This window comes from Puma concolor, chromosome B2 (genome assembly GCF_028749965.1).
Source record: "Puma concolor isolate L17-30 chromosome B2, mPumCon1.1.hap2, whole genome shotgun sequence".
Classification (NCBI taxonomy): domain Eukaryota; kingdom Metazoa; phylum Chordata; class Mammalia; order Carnivora; family Felidae; genus Puma; species Puma concolor.
In genome coordinates this window covers 24,839,813-24,861,080 of record NC_141671.1, presented here as the reverse complement: position 1 = coordinate 24,861,080, position 21,268 = coordinate 24,839,813, and the positions used below count along the sequence as shown (strand labels likewise).

At 37.3% G+C, this 21,268-nt stretch overlaps 1 protein-coding gene across 14 annotated transcripts in view; it reads left to right on the top strand.

Moving 5' to 3' along the window:
• Window positions 1-1,111: 1,111 nt before the first annotated feature.
• PRP4K (pre-mRNA processing factor kinase PRP4K) overlaps window positions 1,112-21,268 on the top strand; it is a 37,233-nt gene continuing 17,076 nt past the window's right edge. For all 14 annotated transcript variants that reach the window (XR_015251108.1, XR_015251103.1, XR_015251109.1 and 11 more), the window contains exons 1-6: window positions 1,112-1,312; window positions 8,296-9,495; window positions 12,319-12,495; window positions 15,800-15,955; window positions 17,336-17,417; window positions 19,202-19,412. Coding sequence is in view for 1 of the 14 variants with exons in the window: in XM_025917181.2 (XP_025772966.1) it covers window positions 1,176-1,312; window positions 8,296-9,495; window positions 12,319-12,495; window positions 15,800-15,955; window positions 17,336-17,417; window positions 19,202-19,412 (1,963 nt within the window). In the remaining 13 variants the exon portion in view is untranslated. The remainder of the gene's footprint in view (window positions 1,313-8,295; window positions 9,496-12,318; window positions 12,496-15,799; window positions 15,956-17,335; window positions 17,418-19,201; window positions 19,413-21,268) is intronic.

The following is a 21,268-nucleotide window of genomic DNA, read 5'->3' as shown; positions in this document are numbered from 1 at the left end:
TAGATAAATATATGGTTTAAGATAGAAACCATCCTTAACATATTTCTGGAACCTTTTTCCTCTGAAAAAAAGTCTTCCAAGTTATTAAACCTGAATCTCATTGTTAAGAACAAGAAAAATCCTTCACAAAGAAAACGATGTAATTAAGGACCACATAAAGAAATGCTACAATGGAGTTGGGGAGGAAAGGGAATCCACAAAAATCAGTAATTACGCAAGGATTAGTGTTCCACAAAGGTAAAACGCTGAACATTTTAAACAGGTTAAGGAGTCAACCAACGAAAGACTCATTTTGTACGAATGTTTGTAAATCTTCCCCTCCGAAAACCAAGATATATAACAAGCCAGGTAGTATGAGCTCCAATTTCTACGGTTAAACCAAACTCAGTAAGAATGAAAGTGATGGTCACCTGATTTCAGGTATCATAGTATAAAGATATTTTTGAGAGAACGTAAAAACCTACATGGTGTTAAAAGCTCTCCAAGAGCCAGTACATATTTTCTCATAAAACATTTCATTTAATCCCATTACTGTAGAATTCATTACAGAAAAACAAAATCGCATTAAGTGATTTGGACCAAAAATGTTACTGAACCAGCAAACCTAAAGGCTCCTGAATCGTTACTCTTGAACAGTAAAAGCTGAAAGAAATTCAAACGTTTCAAATAAATCTAACAATTAATAATTCCATATTAAAAGACATTTACATTCTAAAACAGCCCTAACTTCCCAGTATTCTCAAAATGTCTTTCACCAACTCTCCTTCAATGCCACTTGAGATTGGGTTATCTAACCAGTAACGAGGTATTATGCCTCCAACGCAGCCCCGCAGCCAAATCATATTGTTTGCCCTAGTTGGAGAATTAACTCAACTTGTGGGCCCCACCGTGAAACCAGTTCTCGGAACCGCACACAAAATACCGATATCCCACTCACTCTGGTCCCTTCTCTAGCAAGTTTCCAGAGCCAAACGTTCGGTGCTAATACTAACTACCGGGCAAGCCCCAGTCACTGGTCACTAAACCCTTGGCAGGTGCCGCCTATACTTCCACACGCCCAACCCCCGTCCCGGAACTTGCGTCATGGCGCTCGTGCGCTCTGTCCCCGGATGCACTTTTATATCCGGATTCTTAGAGCGGACTCAGAGCTCCACGGTTCCCTACGCGGTTAGCACATGCGCGACGCTTCTGCTCCCTCTTCCACCACTTCCACTAGCTTCCACCGTCCGGGAAGCCGCCGCCACCGCCGCCGAGGAGTCAGGAAGTTCAAGATGGCCGCCGCCGAGACTCTGTCGCTGCGGGAACAGCCCGAGTGAGTAGTCTCTGTGAGCTGTGCGGAAGGCCGGAGCCCAGGAGACTGCCGAGTGGGAAACGGCGGAGACCTGCACGGGCTGGCGGGAAAGTTCAGGCCTAACGGCGAGAGCCAAACTTTGCCTTTACCCGCGCGATACGTTGTTGGGCGGGAGGCTTGGGGGGCGGGCGGGCGGCCTTCGAGCTTCGCTTTCCCGGAGGCCACGGCTGTTGGGTCGGAGGCGGCCGCGGCCTGCCGCGCGTCGTTGCCCTGGGAGGCGTACGCGCGAGCGGCCTCTACAGGTCCCGTGCGCGAGGCGGCTGCCGCGACCGTGCGGTCGCGCCTTCGTATTCCTCCCGCAGGGACCGAGCGGAGCTCCTTGGCTGCAGCACTGAGCGGCATCGGTGTTGGCACCCGAGGAGCAGTGGCGGCAGGGAGGCAAGCGATAATACTTTTCTTCTGCATGCAGTAACCTGCCGTTGTCCTGCTGCTGGTGTCAATTTTAGGACCTGAAAGTAGGGAGGAGGGGATGCTAGGACCACCTCTTTGAATATCCCAGACCTATATAATAGCGGGGTGCTTCGTTTCCTCACCCCGGTGCTCTTAATCCAGCATCACTTGATATATTTTTAACCCCTCTGCCTAGTGGCAGCTTATTTGCCAACTTGCAAACTTGAGGCAAAGTAAGATCAAGTCCTTGGTTTTGAGGCCTGACGTTTTTGGCCTGAGTTTATAGGGCTTCTTGGGAGTATGAGTGGAAGAAATAGTAGCTCCTTCCAAACCCAAGTGCTTTATGTCTGTAATTAAGGTAATGTAAGAATCGATGCGGCCGAATGAAAATATAACTTGTATGTGCTGCAAAGTCTGATCTTTGCTTAAAAGCAGCATTTTGTTCCCCTCTTCGTGTTTGGAAAACTCAAACAAGAACCTAAAAGGATTTTAAAAGAGTGTTCATATAGCGACCGTTTTGTGCATCAGCATTAGCTTGCCTTTTTTTTTTTTTTTTTTTTTTTTTTAACCCATCTTAGGAGAGAGGTAGATCTAGTCTCCCAGCAACTAGAGACTGAAAGGAGAAATTTTTACTACCAGGCAGCCCAACACGTCATTGCTGTGCATCCAGTTTTGGACTCCTCAGTCATTTGCTTTACTCAGAATTACACTGAGTTTTTCATTAAGGGCTTTTGAAAGCTTTATTATCTTTACAATTTTGACTTAGAGCAATTGGGTTGTAAGTTTTACCTAGACTTTGCCTCTTTGTTTCTCATTGAGTTCACAGTGTGGCACAGTTACAGTATTTATGTCATAGTAAAAATGTTATACAGCTGTTTTTTCTAGCAATCTCTTTAACGTTCTTTAGTATTATGTCCATTTGTTTGATTTGAGGGACCATTCAGATTCATTTTGACGAGTGCTTGAGCCATATTTTCTATGCATATTCAAATACTCGTCTTAATATTTATTTAGGCCCCTGCAATATGAATGCCACTGAAATAAACCTTGATTCCACATCCCCTTCGCACAGAACTCTTGGTATAACTGGAGTATTTGTTCTGTAAGTGTCCCACTTATTTTAAAATGTTTGACAAAGAAAATAAATTTAGTATGAAAGCAAGCACTGTGTGTGCTGCTCATAGTGAATGCTGGGATGTAATATCTACACAGTTCTTTAGAGGACACTGAGTAGTTTACAGTTGTATGGACTCTATTCAAAGTGGAACGTTTGAGAAGAAATAAATATGAAAAACAGCTTTTAAGTTCCCTGAAGGCTTTTTAATGACTTTTACGTTTGTCCATCTCTTTAGCTCTGCCTCTTTGGTGGTTTTAAACATTTAAGTTTTTATCTGCATTCACTTATTTGCACTTACCAAGTACTAGGTACTATTCAAAGCACTGAACGGCTATCTTATCGTTATAATGACCCTTTGGAAGTGGATACAGTTGTTTCCTATATTTTACAGATGATGAAACTAAAGCACAGAGAAATTAAGGGTACTTAGCCAGCCAGGGTCACACTAAGTGATAGACCCAAGATTTAAACCCAGGAAGTCTGATTCTAGAGACCTGCTCCTAACTGTTGTACTATCAGGTCACCCACTATACATTGTGGTTCCTTTTTAAAATATCCTTTAGGGTTTGAAATCATTTTTATTTACTTCCATTGTCCCCAAAAGGTCCATTTTTTTTATGTGACAGTTCTAATTCTTTGAAGCTTAATTTTTCACACCCGATTTGGAAAAGGAGGGGCGGAGGAGTTCATTTTAAGACTACGTGGTCTTTTGAATCATTCTTATTTTTTATGTCTATGTGAATACTGTGTTAAAGTAGTTTAACTTATCAGACAAGCAGGCTTAAATTACTTTCTTTGTAAAGAAGTAATGGCGTTCACTTTGCTCTCCATTCTCTGTTTCCAAAACATTAATTGAATGCCTCCCAAATAAGATGTCATTAGAAGCATTCTTATGAAAAAATTTGAAAGAAGAAATTAACACTGGTGGTTTGTAATTAGTCTTTATTTTAAACTTTATTTTAAAGTTGTTTCATTGCTATTTTCTTTGTGTCAGATGCCTAGAGACCCTTGTTTGAAGGATGAAACTTGTACATTGCATTTAACAAAATAAATGAATAAATACTGTTAAACACCCCTATAGTCTTCACTTCAAATTCAGCTTTGTTTCCAAATAATGTAATTTGAAGGATGTTTCTCAGTTCTCAATGAGTATGACAAATAATTGTAGATCGTGTTGGTTTAAACATACACCTGCTAAATGTGTAGTGTTAAGTTGCAAAATGTAAATTTACATTTGTGGGAGTTATATGCCTGTATTATAAATATAAACTATGCAAAAAGACTATGAGATTTATCAAGGTACCTTTCCCTAAAGTTTTAGAAAAAAGTTGATAATGAACCTAAATTAGCTGCCTTAGCACAAGCTTGTTATATGCAATATGCCTTTGCTTCATTGAGTTCAGGTTTTCCTGATGTACCTAATCAGACTTCAATTGGTATATTCTATGGAATTTGCATTGAGAGAGCCAACTGAGGAGGGCGTAAATGTCTGCTAACCCTAATGTAGGAGAACTCTAGAATTAAGGTTGAATTGACTTAGTAGGCCCTAAGGTGCTTGTAGCATTTTTATCAGTAAGGTAGTCATTATTTCTTGAGGTTAACAGTCACTAAGATACATTAGAAACAAGGATCACTCATGGGAGTAACTCTTAAGTGACATTGGGCATCACAGTGTAGCTTCTGATTCTCAGAAGCTTTAGGAGCTAGGTTTTCTTTTGAAGGAAATTACTTCCTTTGTGGGTAAACTCTTAAGAATTTTGATTTGAAACTCCTTGGAGACTTGTAACTTGTAGAAGAAAGCATTAGAAAAGTGTTCAAAGGGTATATTTTTCCTAGGTAGGGAGCTGATTAAATTTTAAATTATTTTGAGTTACTGCATTCGCCAGATAGGTGTGTGCACTGTGTGAGGCACTGGAGATCTGACTGAGCAAAACCAAATTGTTTCCTGTTAAGAGGTAAGAGTATAGTATAGCAACTATAAACCCAACTGTAATCTCATGAATACAGTTTTTATGTGTTATTCTATACAAATTATTTCATTGACACAACAAATTACTTACTGAATACCTGCTTACTATAGGTTAGACAATTTACTAGGTCTTAGTGCAGTGAACTACACAGATTAAAAATCTGCTCTCATGAGACTTGTGTTACGATAGGCAAACACAAAAACTTGGTTGCAGTTACTTTAGAGAAAAAAATAGGAAGGGAATATGTGTGTGGTATAGTGAGGGTTGTGATTTAAATGAATTGGTGAGGAAAACTTGACTGAGAAAGTACTTTGAGCAAAGGCCTGAGTTAGGCAAAGGAACCAGCAATGTATGCATCTGGGGAAAGCATTCCAGGTGGAGAAACAGCAAGTACAAGTACCAGAGCCCTGAGGTAGGGGTGTACCTGTTGTTCAAGGTGAGCGGTGTGGCTGAATGACTGAAGCATGGTGAGTGTGGGACAAAAGTAGGATCAAAGTGTTGGGAAGGTTGGGCAGATAATGTAGGGCTTTGTAAACAATTTTGGTTTTTACTCTGAATAAAATATGAAGCAATAATCAAGTTTCACACAGAGTAGGGATAGGATCTGACATTTTAAAATCCATCTTCAGTCAATTGGAAGAGCTCTTGACTCTCTTGGAATGTAATACTAGCCTTCTCACTAGCTTGATGTATGTGTGACTGAAGGCAAGACCATTGAACTTCCTTGAAACTTAAAATCTCTGTCGTGGAGACTGAGACAGTATTTCTTCAGTGCTTTGTGTGGTAGCCTTTTACATACAAACTCAACATTCTTAGCATCAGCTCTGACAGCTCCACAGTGTCCTAGTGAGTAAGTAGATTTATCCAGTCTCTAATAATCTCTTACTTTGGGGGCCCTAGGTTTGTTCTAGGCACTATTATGAGCCTTGATAACATCTGTTAATCCATGCAGTCCTCAGCTTACTTTGAGGTAGGGAATATTTTCTCCGTTTTGTAGATGAGGTGCCTGCAGACTAGAGAGAACTTAAAATTTGCCTAATGCACAACTAGTAAGCATTCGGACCAGGATTTGAACTCAGTCTGGCATTGGAGACTGGCTTCCTAAGACACATTAGAGGATCTTTAGATAGTTTTGAGTTTTAGCTTGTTGACTAGAATTTTGTACTTCGGGCACTGAGATTTTATATACCTAAAAATCATTCACAACCTTTAAACAGGTTCTCCATACCTGTCTCCATATCAGGAATTAGCCTAATTCAGTTTTCCTCATATTTGCCCCTAGAAGTCAAGTTTCCAGAAAAAAGACCTATGCTCCCACTTCCTAGGTTGTGCGATGGGAGATTTCAGGGGAAGGGATGTGGTTACCTGTATGAGGGTATAGTCTGTATAACAAACAAAGTTGAAATTCTTTGTATCTTCTACTTAAGTTCGTGATTTCCCCTTACCCATAATAGAACCATGTTGTTTTTAACATAAAGATGTTACACTTTTTTTTCCAAGTCTTTGAGAAAATTTGATGATCCAGATAACGCTGCTATATTTATTCTTTTTTCTCATACCCCATTAGAGAGAAGTCAGACCAAACTAAAACCTCTCAACTGGAAGGTACAGCTTTTTCTGCAGCTCTCTTCAGCACTTTCTCCTTTCTCACATTCCACAGTACCAAAATGGAGATTGGCAATCTGACAAAAATTTAAAGTTCTTGCCATGCGGTAGTTATATGTTCTTCATGTTCTCCACATCCCTTCATTGTTGTCAACTAGTAACTTTCCAAGCCTACTGCGGTGTGTCCTCTCCCTCCTCTAGCCTTTTCAAGTTTACTGAAGACTGATACCTAGCTGGAGGAACAGACTTGCCTCCCAACTCCTCTGTAATAGCAGTGTCCTTACAGACCACCTATCCAGTAACCTAATCTTGCAGTTCCTGGGCCTCTGACCCCAATTAGCCTCTAACTATCTCAGCCACTCATTCCCAGAATCTTGTGCAGTATCTCTTTATCTCCTGGAATTGGTCCATGGAGATCTTAACCACTAGACCAGTTACTTCATGAGTTTTGATGCCCTGGCAACACTGATCTGCTTCTGGTTTGCTATTTATAACTGTGCCTTTTGTCACCTTTTTTTCTATCGAAAATACTCTTTTCCCTTCTTGTTAATTTATTATTGTTTAGGACTATGTTACTCAACTTTTATTTTATAATCCATGTACCTTCTCAGTAAACATTCCTTCTCCTTTCAAAGTCCTTGCTTAACACAGCTTGGGTTTTTCTTTGATCTCCTTGACCATTTTCAAAGTGGTTTTAGGTGATCCCTTGGTGTTCCCATAATGCCCTTATTTATGTTTTTATCATTGCCTTCTTGCAGTGTTTCATGTGACTTTCTTTTCCATTGGACTGTTATTTCCTTGAGAGTGGGAGATATGGTCTTGTACATCTTTGTTTTCCTGCTACCTTTTCTAATGTCTACATTGTGTAGTGATTTTTAAAAAAATTGAATTCCTTCATTTTTTGGCATGATAATTTTTCTGAAAGTACAGCAGTACATAATTTGAAGGATTTGGACAAAATAATCCGTATCTTCCTACAAAAATAGTGTTTTGTTCTGAATCCAGATGACTTAGTGTTTTGATGTTTGTCTCATATTCTGGGGCGTGATGTTTTACTATGGAGTGATTTTAAAGGGGAAAGGTAATTAATGCCATTGTAGCCTGTGTTTAACCTGGGATTAACAATAGCAGGGATTTAGCAAAATAATTTAGCATCATAAACTAAGCATAGCCCAGGCATTTAAACACAAAAGCTACCCCCTTGATGTATTTGAATGTTTTTTTGCATGGTACCTATCAATATGAGCATATTTTGGGAAACTAATCTTTCATTTGAAATTTAAAGAGATTAAATAGCCCAGTGAACTGATATTGAACCATAGGCTATTGCTGATATTGGACTGTTGTTCACCTGCAGAAGACCCTTCGATGTCTTTCAGTCTAATACCACATGGTTGCTCATTGGGTACCACAGACTGAAAGTATAGTTCTCAATTTAAAGTGGAGAAAGAGATTAGTCTCCCAATGTATGTCAGTGTTTTATGGGAAAAAAAAATTGGGAGGGGGATGCCTTTGGTGTTAAATCTGTGTGAAAAATTCTGGTTTAAAAACAAGTTACTGAGTGTTTAAATCAATATTAACGTTTTACTGTACCTGTTTTGGATTTTCTTTTTCTATTCAGTGTAATTATTTATCTTCCGTCATTGTGTATTTCTTCTATGTATTTTAGTGCAACCATTAGAAATAAAGCTAAACCACTATTTAAGTCAGTTTTGCCAGGTATTTTGAAATGTCTGAAGCTGTTGTGAAAATATTTCAGTGACTAACTTCATGTATTACATTGAGATGTATTTAACATTATTTTGTTGTGATCAAATCTTGATAAATGATAGGATTTTGAAATGTGTTTGATACATTTATAGGATAGAAGATGCTGATAATTCCGAGAAGAGTGTAAATGAAGAAAATGGGGAAGTATCAGAAGACCAATCTCAAAATAAGCACAGTCGTCACAAAAAAAAGAAGCATAAACACAGAAGTAAACATAAGAAACATAAACATTCCTCAGAAGAAGATAAGGATAAAAAACATAAACATAAGCATAAACATAAGAAACACAAAAGAAAAGAGGTCATTGATGCCTCTGACAAAGAAGGTATGTCTCCAGCAAAAAGAACTAAACTTGATGATTTAGCTTTGCTGGAAGACTTGGAAAAACAGAGAGCCTTGATTAAAGCTGAACTTGATAATGAGTTAATGGAAGGAAAGGTCCAATCTGGGATGGGGCTCATATTGCAAGGTTATGAGTCTGGCTCTGAAGAAGAGGGGGAGATTCATGAAAAGGCAAGAAATGGAAATAGGTCTAGTACCAGATCTTCAAGTACAAAGGGGAAACTCGAACTTATGGACAATAAAAATAGTACAAAAAAGCGAAGTAAAAGCAGATCCAAAGAACGGACTAGACATAGGTCTGATAAAAAGAAAAGTAAGGGAGGTGTTGAAATAGTTAAAGAAAAGACAACTAGGAGCAAATCAAAGGAGAGGAAAAAGTCCAAAAGTCCATCCAAAAGAAGTAAGTCTCAAGATCAAGCAAGGAAATCAAAATCCCCTACCCTTAGAAGGAGATCTCAAGAGAAAATTGGAAAGGCCAGATCTCCTACTGATGACAAGGTTAAAACCGAAGATAAAAGTAGGTCAAAAGATAGGAAAAAATCCCCAATTATAAATGAAAGTAGAAGTCGTGATCGAGGCAAAAAATCCAGATCCCCAGTTGATTTAAGAGGTAAATCCAAAGACAGAAGATCACGATCCAAAGAGAGAAAATCAAAACGGTCTGAAACAGATAAAGAAAAGAAGCCAATTAAATCTCCCTCTAAAGATGCTTCTTCTGGGAAAGAAAACAGGTCACCCAGTAGAAGACCTGGTCGAAGTCCTAAAAGAAGAAGTTTGTCTCCAAAACAGCGTGATAAATCAAGGAGAAGTAGATCTCCACTAGTAAATGATAGGAGGTCTAAGCAGAGCAAATCACCTTCTCGAACTCTGTCTCCTGGTAGAAGAGCCAAGAGCCGATCCTTGGAAAGAAAACGAAGAGAACCAGAAAGGAGACGACTTTCTTCTCCAAGGTAACTTTTGTTTTCAAAATATTAATGCTTTCTGCCAATACATCAGATTTTAAAAAGGAGAAACTAGAATTTGTGAACAATAAAAAAAAGTGGTGGTGTTAATATACTTTTAACATAGATCCTGCCCACTAACTATATTAACATTTGTACTTTTGTCAGCAAATATCTTGACTATGGGATTTAAAAATATCGAACTGTTGAATTATATATTAAAAATATTGAATTGAAATACTGAACTGTTGAATTGAGTTATATATTAAAAATATTGAATTGAAATGTTGACAGGTTTTTTTCAAGTTCTTAATTTAGTACCTAATTTGCAGAATCACTCCTTTAAATCCAAATAATTTGGCTGATAAATCTATGTGTACCCATTTATGGGAATTTCTAGAGCAAGGATTATGACTTTATTGGACAGTATAGGCTTAAGATTTTAACTTTAAAAAAGAGGTATCAATTTAAGGCTTGTGATGTATCCATTCTCTTGAGTTGGCATAATTTTGAGTTCTGACAATATAAATTGGAACTACCAAATTTTTTGGCCCCCAAAATTAAATTCAAAGTGGACATTTTTTGGGGCACCTGGGTGGCGCAATCGGTTAAGCGTCCGACTTCAGCCAGGTCACGATCTCGCGGTCCGTGAGTTCGAGCCCCGTGTCGGGCTCTGGGCTGATGGCTCAGAGCCTGGAGCCTGTTTCCGATTCTGTGTCTCCCTCTCTCTCTGCCCCTCCCCCGTTCATGCTCTGTCTCTCTCTGTCCCAAAAATAAATAAACGTTGAAAAAAATTTAAAAAAAATCAAAGTGGACATTTTTTTTGTTACTAATTCATATGCTTATAATCTCAATGTTTAAATAATAGTACCTTTTAATTTTAAGAATAGTGTAAGAAATGATTTTATTTTCTTAATAATAATGAAAGTAATTCATTTTTGCGTAATACAATACTCTTGGCCCATCATATTTTTTCTCAAATACTCATGATTCTCTCTCCTTATAAAGTGGAGTAACTCTTATACTCTATTTGTAAATGAGAAAAAAGATTGCAAGATTATCTAACTTACCCAGGATCATAGACCTAATAGGTAATTTAGGCACATGAAAGATTTTGGAAGAGGGGGTGGGGGTTGTTTAGTCTAAACTACTTCAGAAACATTTTTAGTATCTTTATATTTAATAAGCAGATGAAATTATCAGCAGAGTTTAGCTTAAAAGAATGTTGGCTTATACAATGTGAAGATATAAATTCCTAGCCATTTACTCTGTGTGAGTATACATACAAGCTGACCTTGAAGTGTAAATGGTTCTCTGAAAAATTTTAAGAATGCTGTTTTCAAAATGCTGTATATTAGGAAATACTCTTGATTTTTCTAAATGACATTATAATTAAATGGCCCCCTTCTTTCTTTAGCTTTCTAAATTGAGATGGTTGTTAGTGTTGCTGATTATGTCTTCTAAAGTGTTTCCAAATGATTCTTGTCTCTTTCAATTTTGTTTCCATTTGAAAAGGAAATTCTGAGCAGTTTATTAAGGACTAGAGTTGAATATTTGAAACAAAATTTTGTTTTAATTACAGAAAAGATACTAACTCAGAGAAATTCAGATAAGGCAGAAGCCTGTAAATTCTCTCCCTTTCCATCCCTTCTGCAGTACCAGTCACAAGAATGTCCTTCTAGCCCTTTTTTTTTTTTATGCACATCGAATTCTATGAATGTTCTTTCTTACAAAAATGGAGTCTTCCTATTCACGTGAACAGTGATTTTTTTCATGAAACATTTTTGTGACAATAAAGATCTTTTAAGTGTTTATATAACAGCACCATATTTCGCAGTATAGATATATCATAACGCAGTTGACCCTGGAACAACACAGAGGTTAGGGGGGGCCAGTCCCCCACATAGTCAGAAATGTGCATATAACACTTGACTCTCCCAAAATTTATTACTAGTAGCCTACTGCTAACTGGAAGCCTTATCAATAAAACTTAGTCAATTGGCATATTTGTTGTATGTATTGTATATTGTATTCTTTAAGTTAGAGGTAAAATCATAAGGATGAGTAAATATATTTACAGTACTGTAAAAAATCTACGTGTAAGTGGACCTGTGCAGTTCAAACCCATGTTCAAGGGTCACCTCTAATCATCCCCCTTTTTCAGATGAAAATTTTAGTTGGTGTCAGTTTTTCATGATCGTATGCTACTATGTCCGTTGTTTACATGTGAAGGTTCTTTGTAGAATAGATTCATAGAAATGGAATTGCAAAGTCTAAGGTAATGTACATTTACATTTTAGAAAGTTACTGCCAAATGTCTTTCCGGGAAAGTTACACCAATATGTATTTCCATGACTAGATAGGCTGTCCTTTTCTCTAAATCCTTACTTATATTCCCTCTGTTTAAAGGTTAACATTGATTGTAAGATGCTATTATATGTAATATATTAAAAAGAAGACTCTATATTGGGAAAATGTCAAAATTTAGAAACAGTCTTCAAACTAAGGAAGTGGAATACTATTACTCACTTAGGCAAGTTTTATTTGAGTTGTGTATCTGGAATTAGAATCAGTGACTTTAATAATGTGAATAGCCATCATAATTCTTCAGATTGTGAGATGACAGGAAGTATACCATTTTTACTGTGTGCCTACCACAACAACACCAAAATGTCATTGTGATTTTCTGAATTTAAGTTTTGTTAAAAAACCTGTTAATATTTGTTTACTGTCTTCATGTTTAGTGCACCCTTTCTTAAGATGTTCTTTATGTGCAAAACAAATTCATTAATTTGATGTGTTTTTCTATAACTTGGATTTGGTCCCCTTAAGAACACGACCTCGAGATGATATCCTCAGTAGACGTGAAAGATCAAAAGATGCCAGCCCCATCAATAGGTGGTCCCCAACCCGAAGAAGAGCAAGTAGATCTCCCATTAGAAGGCGGTCTCGTTCCCCACTCAGACGAAGTAGGTCACCCAGGAGAAGAAGCAGGTCTCCTCGGAGAAGGTAAAATAGCGTTACATATGTTGTTCTTTTGATTCATTAAACTGTATGCTTCTGAAGCCTCATATTAGCTCAGTTGGTAGGTTTTCTTAGAGACCGTTTTTCTCTGAAAAATTGTAGCTGTGATCCCATATAGTTTCCTTTTTCCCAACATGTGATATTTCACATACACTGATTTTTCTTTAATATAGCTTTTTTTCAAATTTAAATAAATCAGTGTTCATTAAAAACTCATTCTTTTAAAAGGGAAAAATTTTTTTCCCCTACTTAAGATAAATACTACATGAGCTGTGCTTTTTTGTTTTGTTTTGTTTTTTTGAACAGGATAGATCATAAGGTAATAAAAAAGTAGCCGAGTTTCTGGTCATATAATTTCATTTCTCTGTTTTTCTATTAATTTGTATTTGGTCCCCTTAGAACGTGACTTCAAGATGATAACCTTAGTAGATGTGAAAGACAATCTCGGCAAACACTTGTTTAATTAACCATTTTATGTGATGCACATGTAGTGAGTTGGTTAATCAAAATGTTGGTTTATAAAGCACAAATCATTTTTAAAATATATGCATTAAATATTTTAACTCAAACATAAGTAGACTTCCATTTGCCAATTTTTAATGTTTTTAAAAGATAACATACCAAAGGCTTATATTGCAACCAGTGGATAGATCTTTACATTATCTGAGTATTTTTGTATACTAGATTCCTTGAAGTGCTTTGTCCAAGGTTGTGTATGTTAAAATTTTTAGAAGTTATTACCATATTATCTATTGATTTCTTATTCTGGACAATTACTGTTTTTTAATCCCCCCCCCACATACACACTTTTCTACCTAATTGTACGATATTTCCCCGTGCTTCCAGTTATAATCATTATGATCATGTGCATATTGCTCATTGCTGAGCAGACGGGAGAAGGGGCAAGAAAAGACCTTCCTTCTAATGCTTCTAGCCTTTGAGCTCCAAACTGACGAATAGGCCTGCTTAAACAGTTATTGTAGGAATTGTTTTCCCTTTTCTGTCGTCTTGGCAGTCTCTCTTATTTTGTGATTCTCTTTCCTGTATCCAGCATCTTCATATTTTATTTCCTTGCTTTGTTAATGCCTTTACAATAGTTTCCTGCGAAAAGTACATGAAAAGGACATTTTGGGGGACCTTTGTCTCTTTAAAAAAAGAAAAGGCTTTTGTCTTCACTGCTGATTTGTTAAGGAATAGAATTCCAAGTTGAAATCATTTTTTCCCTTAAGAATTTTGAAATTGTTATTCCACTAACTTCTAGTTTCCAGTAGTTTTCTGGTCATTAAATAGGCCCTTTATTTAAATTTACTTACTTAAGTTTACTTTTTGAGAGAACGTGCAAGGGCAAAGAAAGGTTCTACGCTGTATGGAACCTGATTGGGGGCTCTGACCAAACAGATCATGACTTGAGCTGAAGTCTGACACTTAACCCACCACTGAGGCACCCAGGTGCTCCCTAAATAGGCTTTAAAGCAGGAAGATTATGGCTACCTATTCTGGGAAATTTTCTTTGTTTGCTTTTTTGCCCATTGTTTTCTTCATCCCTGCATTGGATCTTCTGTATTGTTCCACTCATTCCCCCTCTATGCACACTCATCTTTTAGGTTTGTCCTTTTGTTCTGCTTTTAGTGTAAATTTTCTTGTTCTGCCTTCTTACCTTTCTATATTTTTTCCTGTGCTCATATATATGTATTTTTATTTCCAAGATTTGTTGGCTGTTTAATTTTTTTCTGCCATTTTAACTTGTTTTATAGAAATAGCATCTCCTACATCAAAGATTATAATGAGTTTGCTTTGTGGAGTTTTGTTCTTAATGATTTTCTTTTCTTACTTTCTTTCTTCCCAGAATCCTTTTGCTGCTCATTTACCTTTATCATTTGAGGACTTTATTCAAACAGCTGGATCCTATTCTCATTTAAAACTTAGCCACTGAGAAAGCTGAATGGAAGCTTTCTTCCATTCTGAGAATGTAGAATTTGTGGCTTCATTGTGATATCTTTAGCATATCCTTGACTATAGTTCTTTTAGGTTAGCAGTTTTCCAGAATCCTCTCATCTGCTGGAGAATGTAGACATGGCTGCCAGTAGAGTTCTGATTCTTCATAATGTAGACTTCCCCTAATCCTTCCATTTTCAGTACTGTGCCTCCCCGCTACCTTGGGTCAGTTTTGATAACAACCAACACCTCTATAAATTTAAGTATTTTGCCAGAATGTGAAGGGGAATGGTTGGCATTTTCTGCTGAGTCAGGAAGGAGGCAGAATACACAGAAGCCAGCTATTCCTAAAGGCTTTCAACCAGTTTTTATTTAGCTTTTACCTACAGGATATGGTGTCTCCAATGCTTGAGGCTTTCTGGAGTTTTGTGGCATGGATTTACTTGTTTCTTATATATCTTGTCTGTTCCTGTTAGACTTATGTTTAGATTTGATCTGTTACTACTCTTTTTGTCCAGTGTGCACATCAAGATTTTGTTGACATCTCTATTGTCCTAATAGCTCTTCACATTCTTTAGTTGTTCCCTTCATGTCATTTTTAGTAAGATTTCTAAAGAAATATGACATAAGCCTGGTAGTCACATGTGACATTAACAGGCAGTTTGCCAATTCTCTGTAGACTTAGCAGCCTTTTCTGTTTGGAATTCTACAGCATCTTTCTAACATAAACTTTACCTTTAATGCTTGAACCGGTTTTTGTTTAACATGAGGCAAGACCTTCAGACACTTATAAAGCTGTCTGAGGGCCCTATTAATTAGACTTAGAATTTTTGTCATGTTTGTATTTTCTTTGCCTTATTAACGGTGATATTTTTTTTAATCTCATTTATTGAAACATATTTACATAAAGTAAATTCACCCTTGTTGGTGTAAAGTTATGTGAGTTTTGACAAACACATAGTCACATAATCACCATAATCAAGAATATTTCCATCGCCCCCAAAGTTCTTTTTGTGTCCTTTTGCAGTCCAATAAGAACAGTAACTGTGTTTTAGTTGTTTTCAATTAAGCTGATTACCCCAATCTTTCTGGTGTGTTATTTCACCTTAAATTTTTAATTAACCCCTTTTTAAAAGATTTTATTTTTAGAACAGTTTTAGGTTCACAGCAAAATTGAGCTTTTGAAAAGTACAGAAAGTTCCTGTATACTCTTGCCCAACACACCCACAGCTTTCCCACCTTTAATTGACCTTTAAAGTGCACGTGCGTGTGTGTGTGTGTGTGTGTGTGTGTGTGTGTGTGTGTGTGTGTGTGTTTATTTATTTATTTATTTTCCCCCAACCCAACCAAATAGGGACAGAGGTCGAAGGAGCAGGTCACGCTTGAGAAGGCGGTCTCGATCACGGGGTGGTCGTAGACGTAGGAGCAGAAGCAAAGTAAAAGAAGATAAATTTAAAGGAAGTCTTTCTGAAGGAATGAAAGTTGAACAAGAATCTTCATCTGATGATAAGTAAGAATGGAATTTCCCATAATTTCCTTTTTTCAATTTAGACAAGTACTATTTGACCTGGAAATCTTTACTTTTCCACCTGGATATAGCAAGCGAATCCATTCATTAGGTCCTGAATTGAAAAGTTAATCTTTTGTGCATATTTTATAAGTTATGTGGCAGAGGTCATGGTTTTCTGAATTTAGAGGCTTCAGTTTTTGCTGGAATGAACATTGGGCTATCAATTTATCATGAGCCTTCCCTTCATTTTTATTAGAGACAACAGATATATTAGATAGTTCTACCAATCTTGATTACCAGTTTTGCAGTGGTGTGGGTGTGCGGGTGTATACTAATATTTAAACTTTTCACTTTGTGTAAAATGATACCTACTTTGCAGTTGAGGCTATCTGATGGTAGATATGCCTGTTACTATGTGGAAAATGCAAAAACATTTCATTGTCTAACAGAATTTTTTTTTTTAATGCGAATTTAGTTGTGTAGATGGAACATCTCAAAAAATGAGACTAATCTAGAGCAATAGTTCTTAGCTGGGGGTAATCTGCTTCTCCGGGGACATTTTGGCAGTATCTAAACGTATTTTGATTGTCATCTTGTGGCTAGAGACCAGAGATACTGTTCAATATCTGCCAGTGCATAGGACAATGCCCTCTTCCATAATGAAGAATTGTTAAAATGTCAGTAGTGCTGACGTCAAGAAAGAGCTTAGGTGATACGAAAGTTAAATGAAGGTTAAGTGAACATCCTGATAACCTTGAGAATGCATTTTGCTTACTTGTCTGCAGTGAACATTCAGCAGATCATAGAAACACCTATACTAGGAGGGATTGCAAAGATTGTGGAGTTTTTTGGGAGGAAATTGGGAACAGTCAGGGCAGTGTCTGGGGGTAGAGCCACATTCCCCTTCAGACTGTATGTGGATATTTACATGTGCATTTTTGATAGGGAAAAGATCCATAGCTTTCCAAGGATCTGCAGCTTTCTGTGACCCAGAAAAGGTATTAGTTTGCTTATGTGTCTCACCCTCTTGTTCTATAAAGGTTAAAACAGGCTAGGTAAATGAAATGACTTTAGTAATACCAAGGTCATGGAAGAGCCGGGAGTGACTTTTTTGAACTTAGGGATCTTTCATTTGTTCCCTAGTTTGGTGCCATGAAACAAGTGAGGAGAAAAATGAGACACAGAAGGTTAAATTACTTGCTAGGTTTCCAAACCAGGCAACTAAGAGAGTTTAGAAACAGAATAGAGTAGGATGGCAATTAGCTGATCACTTACGTTTTCCAGCTCTTACTTTTAATTTATATAGCAGTTACTATTTGTGAGTCTCTAAGGATTTTTGAAGTTAATTATGTGTATATATGTGTACATTTTTTTTTTAAGCCTTGAAGACTTTGATGTAGAGGAAGAAGATGAAGAAGCCCTAATAGAACAGAGAAGAATACAGAGGCAGGCAATTGTTCAGGTGTGTGATATTAGTGAAATTTTGAGCACCCCTTCTGAAATAATTACTCTATTAGTAAAAACAGTTTTTATTTATAAAGAAGTGATGGTAACAGCAATTGAGTAAATCTTTAAGAAGTGTATGTGTAAAATTATCTTTGTGAGATTTGAAAAGATAATTTCTTAATAAAATTGAAATGGTTGCCTTGTTTTGTTATAGAGAGGATTCTGACAAAAACCTTTTATAAGACATAAAATTTGAAATTTGCTTTTTTAAAAAAAAATTTAAAGTTTACATACTTGGGGCGCCTGGGTGGCGCAGTCGGTTGAGCATCCGACTTCGGCTCAGGTCATGATCTCGCGGTCCGTGAGTTCGAGCCCCGCGTCGGGCTCTGGGCTGACTGCTCAGAGCCTGGAGCCTGTTTCAGATTCTGTGTCTCCCTCTCTCTCTGACCCTCCTCCATTCATGCTCTGTCTCTCTCTGTCTCAAAAATAAATAAACGTTAAAAAAAATTTTTTTTTTTTAAATAAATAAAGTTTACATACTTGTTTTGAGAGAGAGAGCATGAGTGGGGGCGGGGGGGGGGGCAGAGAGAGAGAGAGAATCACAACATAGGGCTCAAACTCAAAAACTGAGATCATGACCTGAGCCAAAATCAAGAGTCAGATGCTTAACCACCTGAGCCCACCCAGGCGTCCTTCTTTTTTGTTTGTTTTTAAGAAAACCCTCATAAGTGAGTATAGAATAAATTGGAAGAATTTCTCTATGTGGGGGCGGAGAACTATTTTAAGGTCTAAAAAAAATGGTAAATTTCTAATGCAAATGTGATTGTTTACATGGAACATCTCAAAAATAAGTTTGAGTTGTTTAGAGCTAGGTGATTAAGACAGTGGGGGTGGGGAAAGGGTGTTATACATAGGTCTTTATATTCTCATTTAATGATTTGGTTACCTGCCTTGGAAGATTGTCAGTTATGCCTCGGCCATCCTGACTTAAAGCCATGGCCACTAGATGCTTTGTGGATGGCAGTCCCTGTAAAGTGTAAAGTTTTCCCTTAATGGAAGGTGAGCAATGAAGTTGAGAATGCATTCTGGAAGAAGTAAAAAATGTTGAGGTGCTATAAGGACATTAGACAAAAGCAAAGGACAGTCATACCAGCTCACTTACACATACGTAGCAAATCATAAACCATGTACTGTTATGTCAGAGCAAAGGAAAGAACTTGAATCATCAGAAGATGTAGGGCAAAACTGGAATTCCAGAGAACCTTTTCTGGGGCACTGATGAAATTGTTGTTATTAAACTGATATCCCTAAAGACTTGGTTGAATCTTTTTTTGTTCTTGCCCAGGTCCACAATCCCTTATCTCCAGCCCTTGGGGCCAGATGTGCTTCAGAACTCAGAACTATTTGAATTTTAGAAAGGTAATATGGTGCATCTATGTATATTATTTAGCCCCATCAGTGGGCTCTAGGAGCAGCACCCCGTTATCAAACACAGTAGTATTTCTGCAGTGAGGCATATTCTGTTCACACTGGGGGAGATAAAAATAAGACTACAAATAGCATCACATCTGTTCATGTCAGGTTTTGTCACCTAATGAATGTGCACCGAACATAGAAAATCTCTTTCAGAGTTGTGTGGATTTTGGAATTCTATGTAAGGGATTGTGGATCTGATTCAGTGAAGGCATCAATACTCTTTAAAAAATTTTTAACATTATTTAACACTCTTTTCAGTGCAATACCTCTTTAGCAAATATGCATTGGATTTTATGAAAATAATATGTTGTATTGTTGTTACAGAAATATAAATATCTTGCTGAAGATAGCAATATGTCTGTGCCATCTGAACCCAGCAGCCCCCAGAGCAGTACCTGTACGCGGTCACCTTCTCCAGATGACATTCTAGAAAGGGTAGCTGCTGATGTTAAAGAGTATGAACGGGAAAATGTTGATACATTTGAGGCTTCAGTAAAAGCCAAGCATAATCTAATGACAGTTGAACAGAATAATGGTAAGTTAGATTTTTGTTTTGATCATGCTTTTCTCTCAATTTTTAGCTCTGTAAATAATGAAAGAGATTGTTTTGGAATGGGGAAAAGTGAAAGGGATTAGAAATGTTGCCCCTGTTAACCCCTGTTAAATCTTATGGTAATATAGTATTAAATGTGTCCCAGTGAATGTTCTTTATAAATATTTTTTATTAGTTCACATAACCTAAAACAGTATACGGAATCCCACATTGTTTGTTACCTTCTGTTTGGGGCGCGTGGCTGGCTTAGTCAGTGGAGCATGCAACCCTTGATCTCGAGGTCATGTGTTCAAGCCCCATGTTGGGCACAGAGCTTACTTAAGATAAATACGTACATACATACATATATTTAAAAAGTCATTAGCTTCTGTTTTGCTTGCTAGAGTATTCTAAAGCAGATCCCAGCCATGATTTCATTTTGTCTATAAATAACTTCGTTTTGTATCTCTGCTAGATAAGAACTTTTTTTTTTTTTTTTTAACGTTTATTTATTTTTGAGACAGAGACAGAGCATGAACAGGGGAGGGGCAGAGAGAGAGGGAGACACAGAATCCGAAACAGGCTCCAGGCTCTTAGCTGTCAGCACAGAGCCCGACGTGGGGCTCGAACTCACGGACCGAAGTCGGACGCTTAACCAACCAAGCCACCCAGGCGCCCCGATAGAACTTTTTTTAAAAAAACATTACTTAAAAAATTGATTGCTTTTAAATATCTAATATCTAATTACAGTTGGCTGGTTTGAATCAGAATCCACATAAGATGCCTATATCTGTCTCAATGTCTCAGAGTCTTTAATATTCTCATCCTTTCCTCCTCCCCCTTTTCCATTTACTTGTGAAGATACTGGGGCCATGTGTCCTATTAACTTCTCTTTGCACTCTGATTTTACCACATTCTTGTGCCAATTTATCCTATTTTCTCTATCTTCAGTGTTTCTTGAACACTGCATGTTGGAGACTTGAATAGATTTAAGTTAACTTTTTTGGCAAGAATACTTCATAAGTAGTGGTGTGCACTTGCATCACATCAGGTGGTGTGTAGTGTGTGCTTGTCCTGTTTTTATTGACCTTGAGATTGTGTGTTCAGATAGGAAGATCCATAGCTGTCCAATATGAAGTTTACCTTCAGCTGTTCACCTAGCAGTTTCAGTAGCCATTGGTGATCATTACTCAGATCCATTCTTTCATGAGGGGCAGGGGTGGGGGGTGTGGACACACTCCAAAGTGGTGATTCTTAAATTATAATTCCTTTTGAATTACTACCTGTAATTCCATAAAAGAAAAGGTTTCTATTCTTTGGTTACCGTGAAACATAGTTTGTACAGGAGAGTTGGGATAAATTCTTCATTATTTTCTTTTATTGACTAATTTTTAGCATAGATAAAGTTTGGTACATTAGCAACCTCCAGAGATAACCAGTGAAATTTTGGTAGTTTTTGTCATGTTTTCATGATTTCGTATCATTGTATACTTAAATTCTCTTTCCAACTGAGGTGGGGAGGAGCCTTTTTAAGTTGGTTTCTAATGTCTTTTTGACCCACACCCTACAGGATTGATTGGTAATATATACTTATTAATATTATTCTTTCTAGGACAGGGGTTGGCAAACTGTAAAAGGTCAGAGAATATTTTAGGTTTTCATAATTTAGACTTTTTTTCTCTGTTCCAACTACTGGACTCTGCTGTTGTAGAGCAGAAGCAGCTGTGTTCCTCCCAAAAAAACCTGTGTGGACACCAAAATTTAAATTTTCAATAATTTTCAAACGTCACAAAATATTCTCATGTTTTTCCCCAAAATCTTTGAAAACATAAAAATGGACCATATGAAAATAAGGGGCC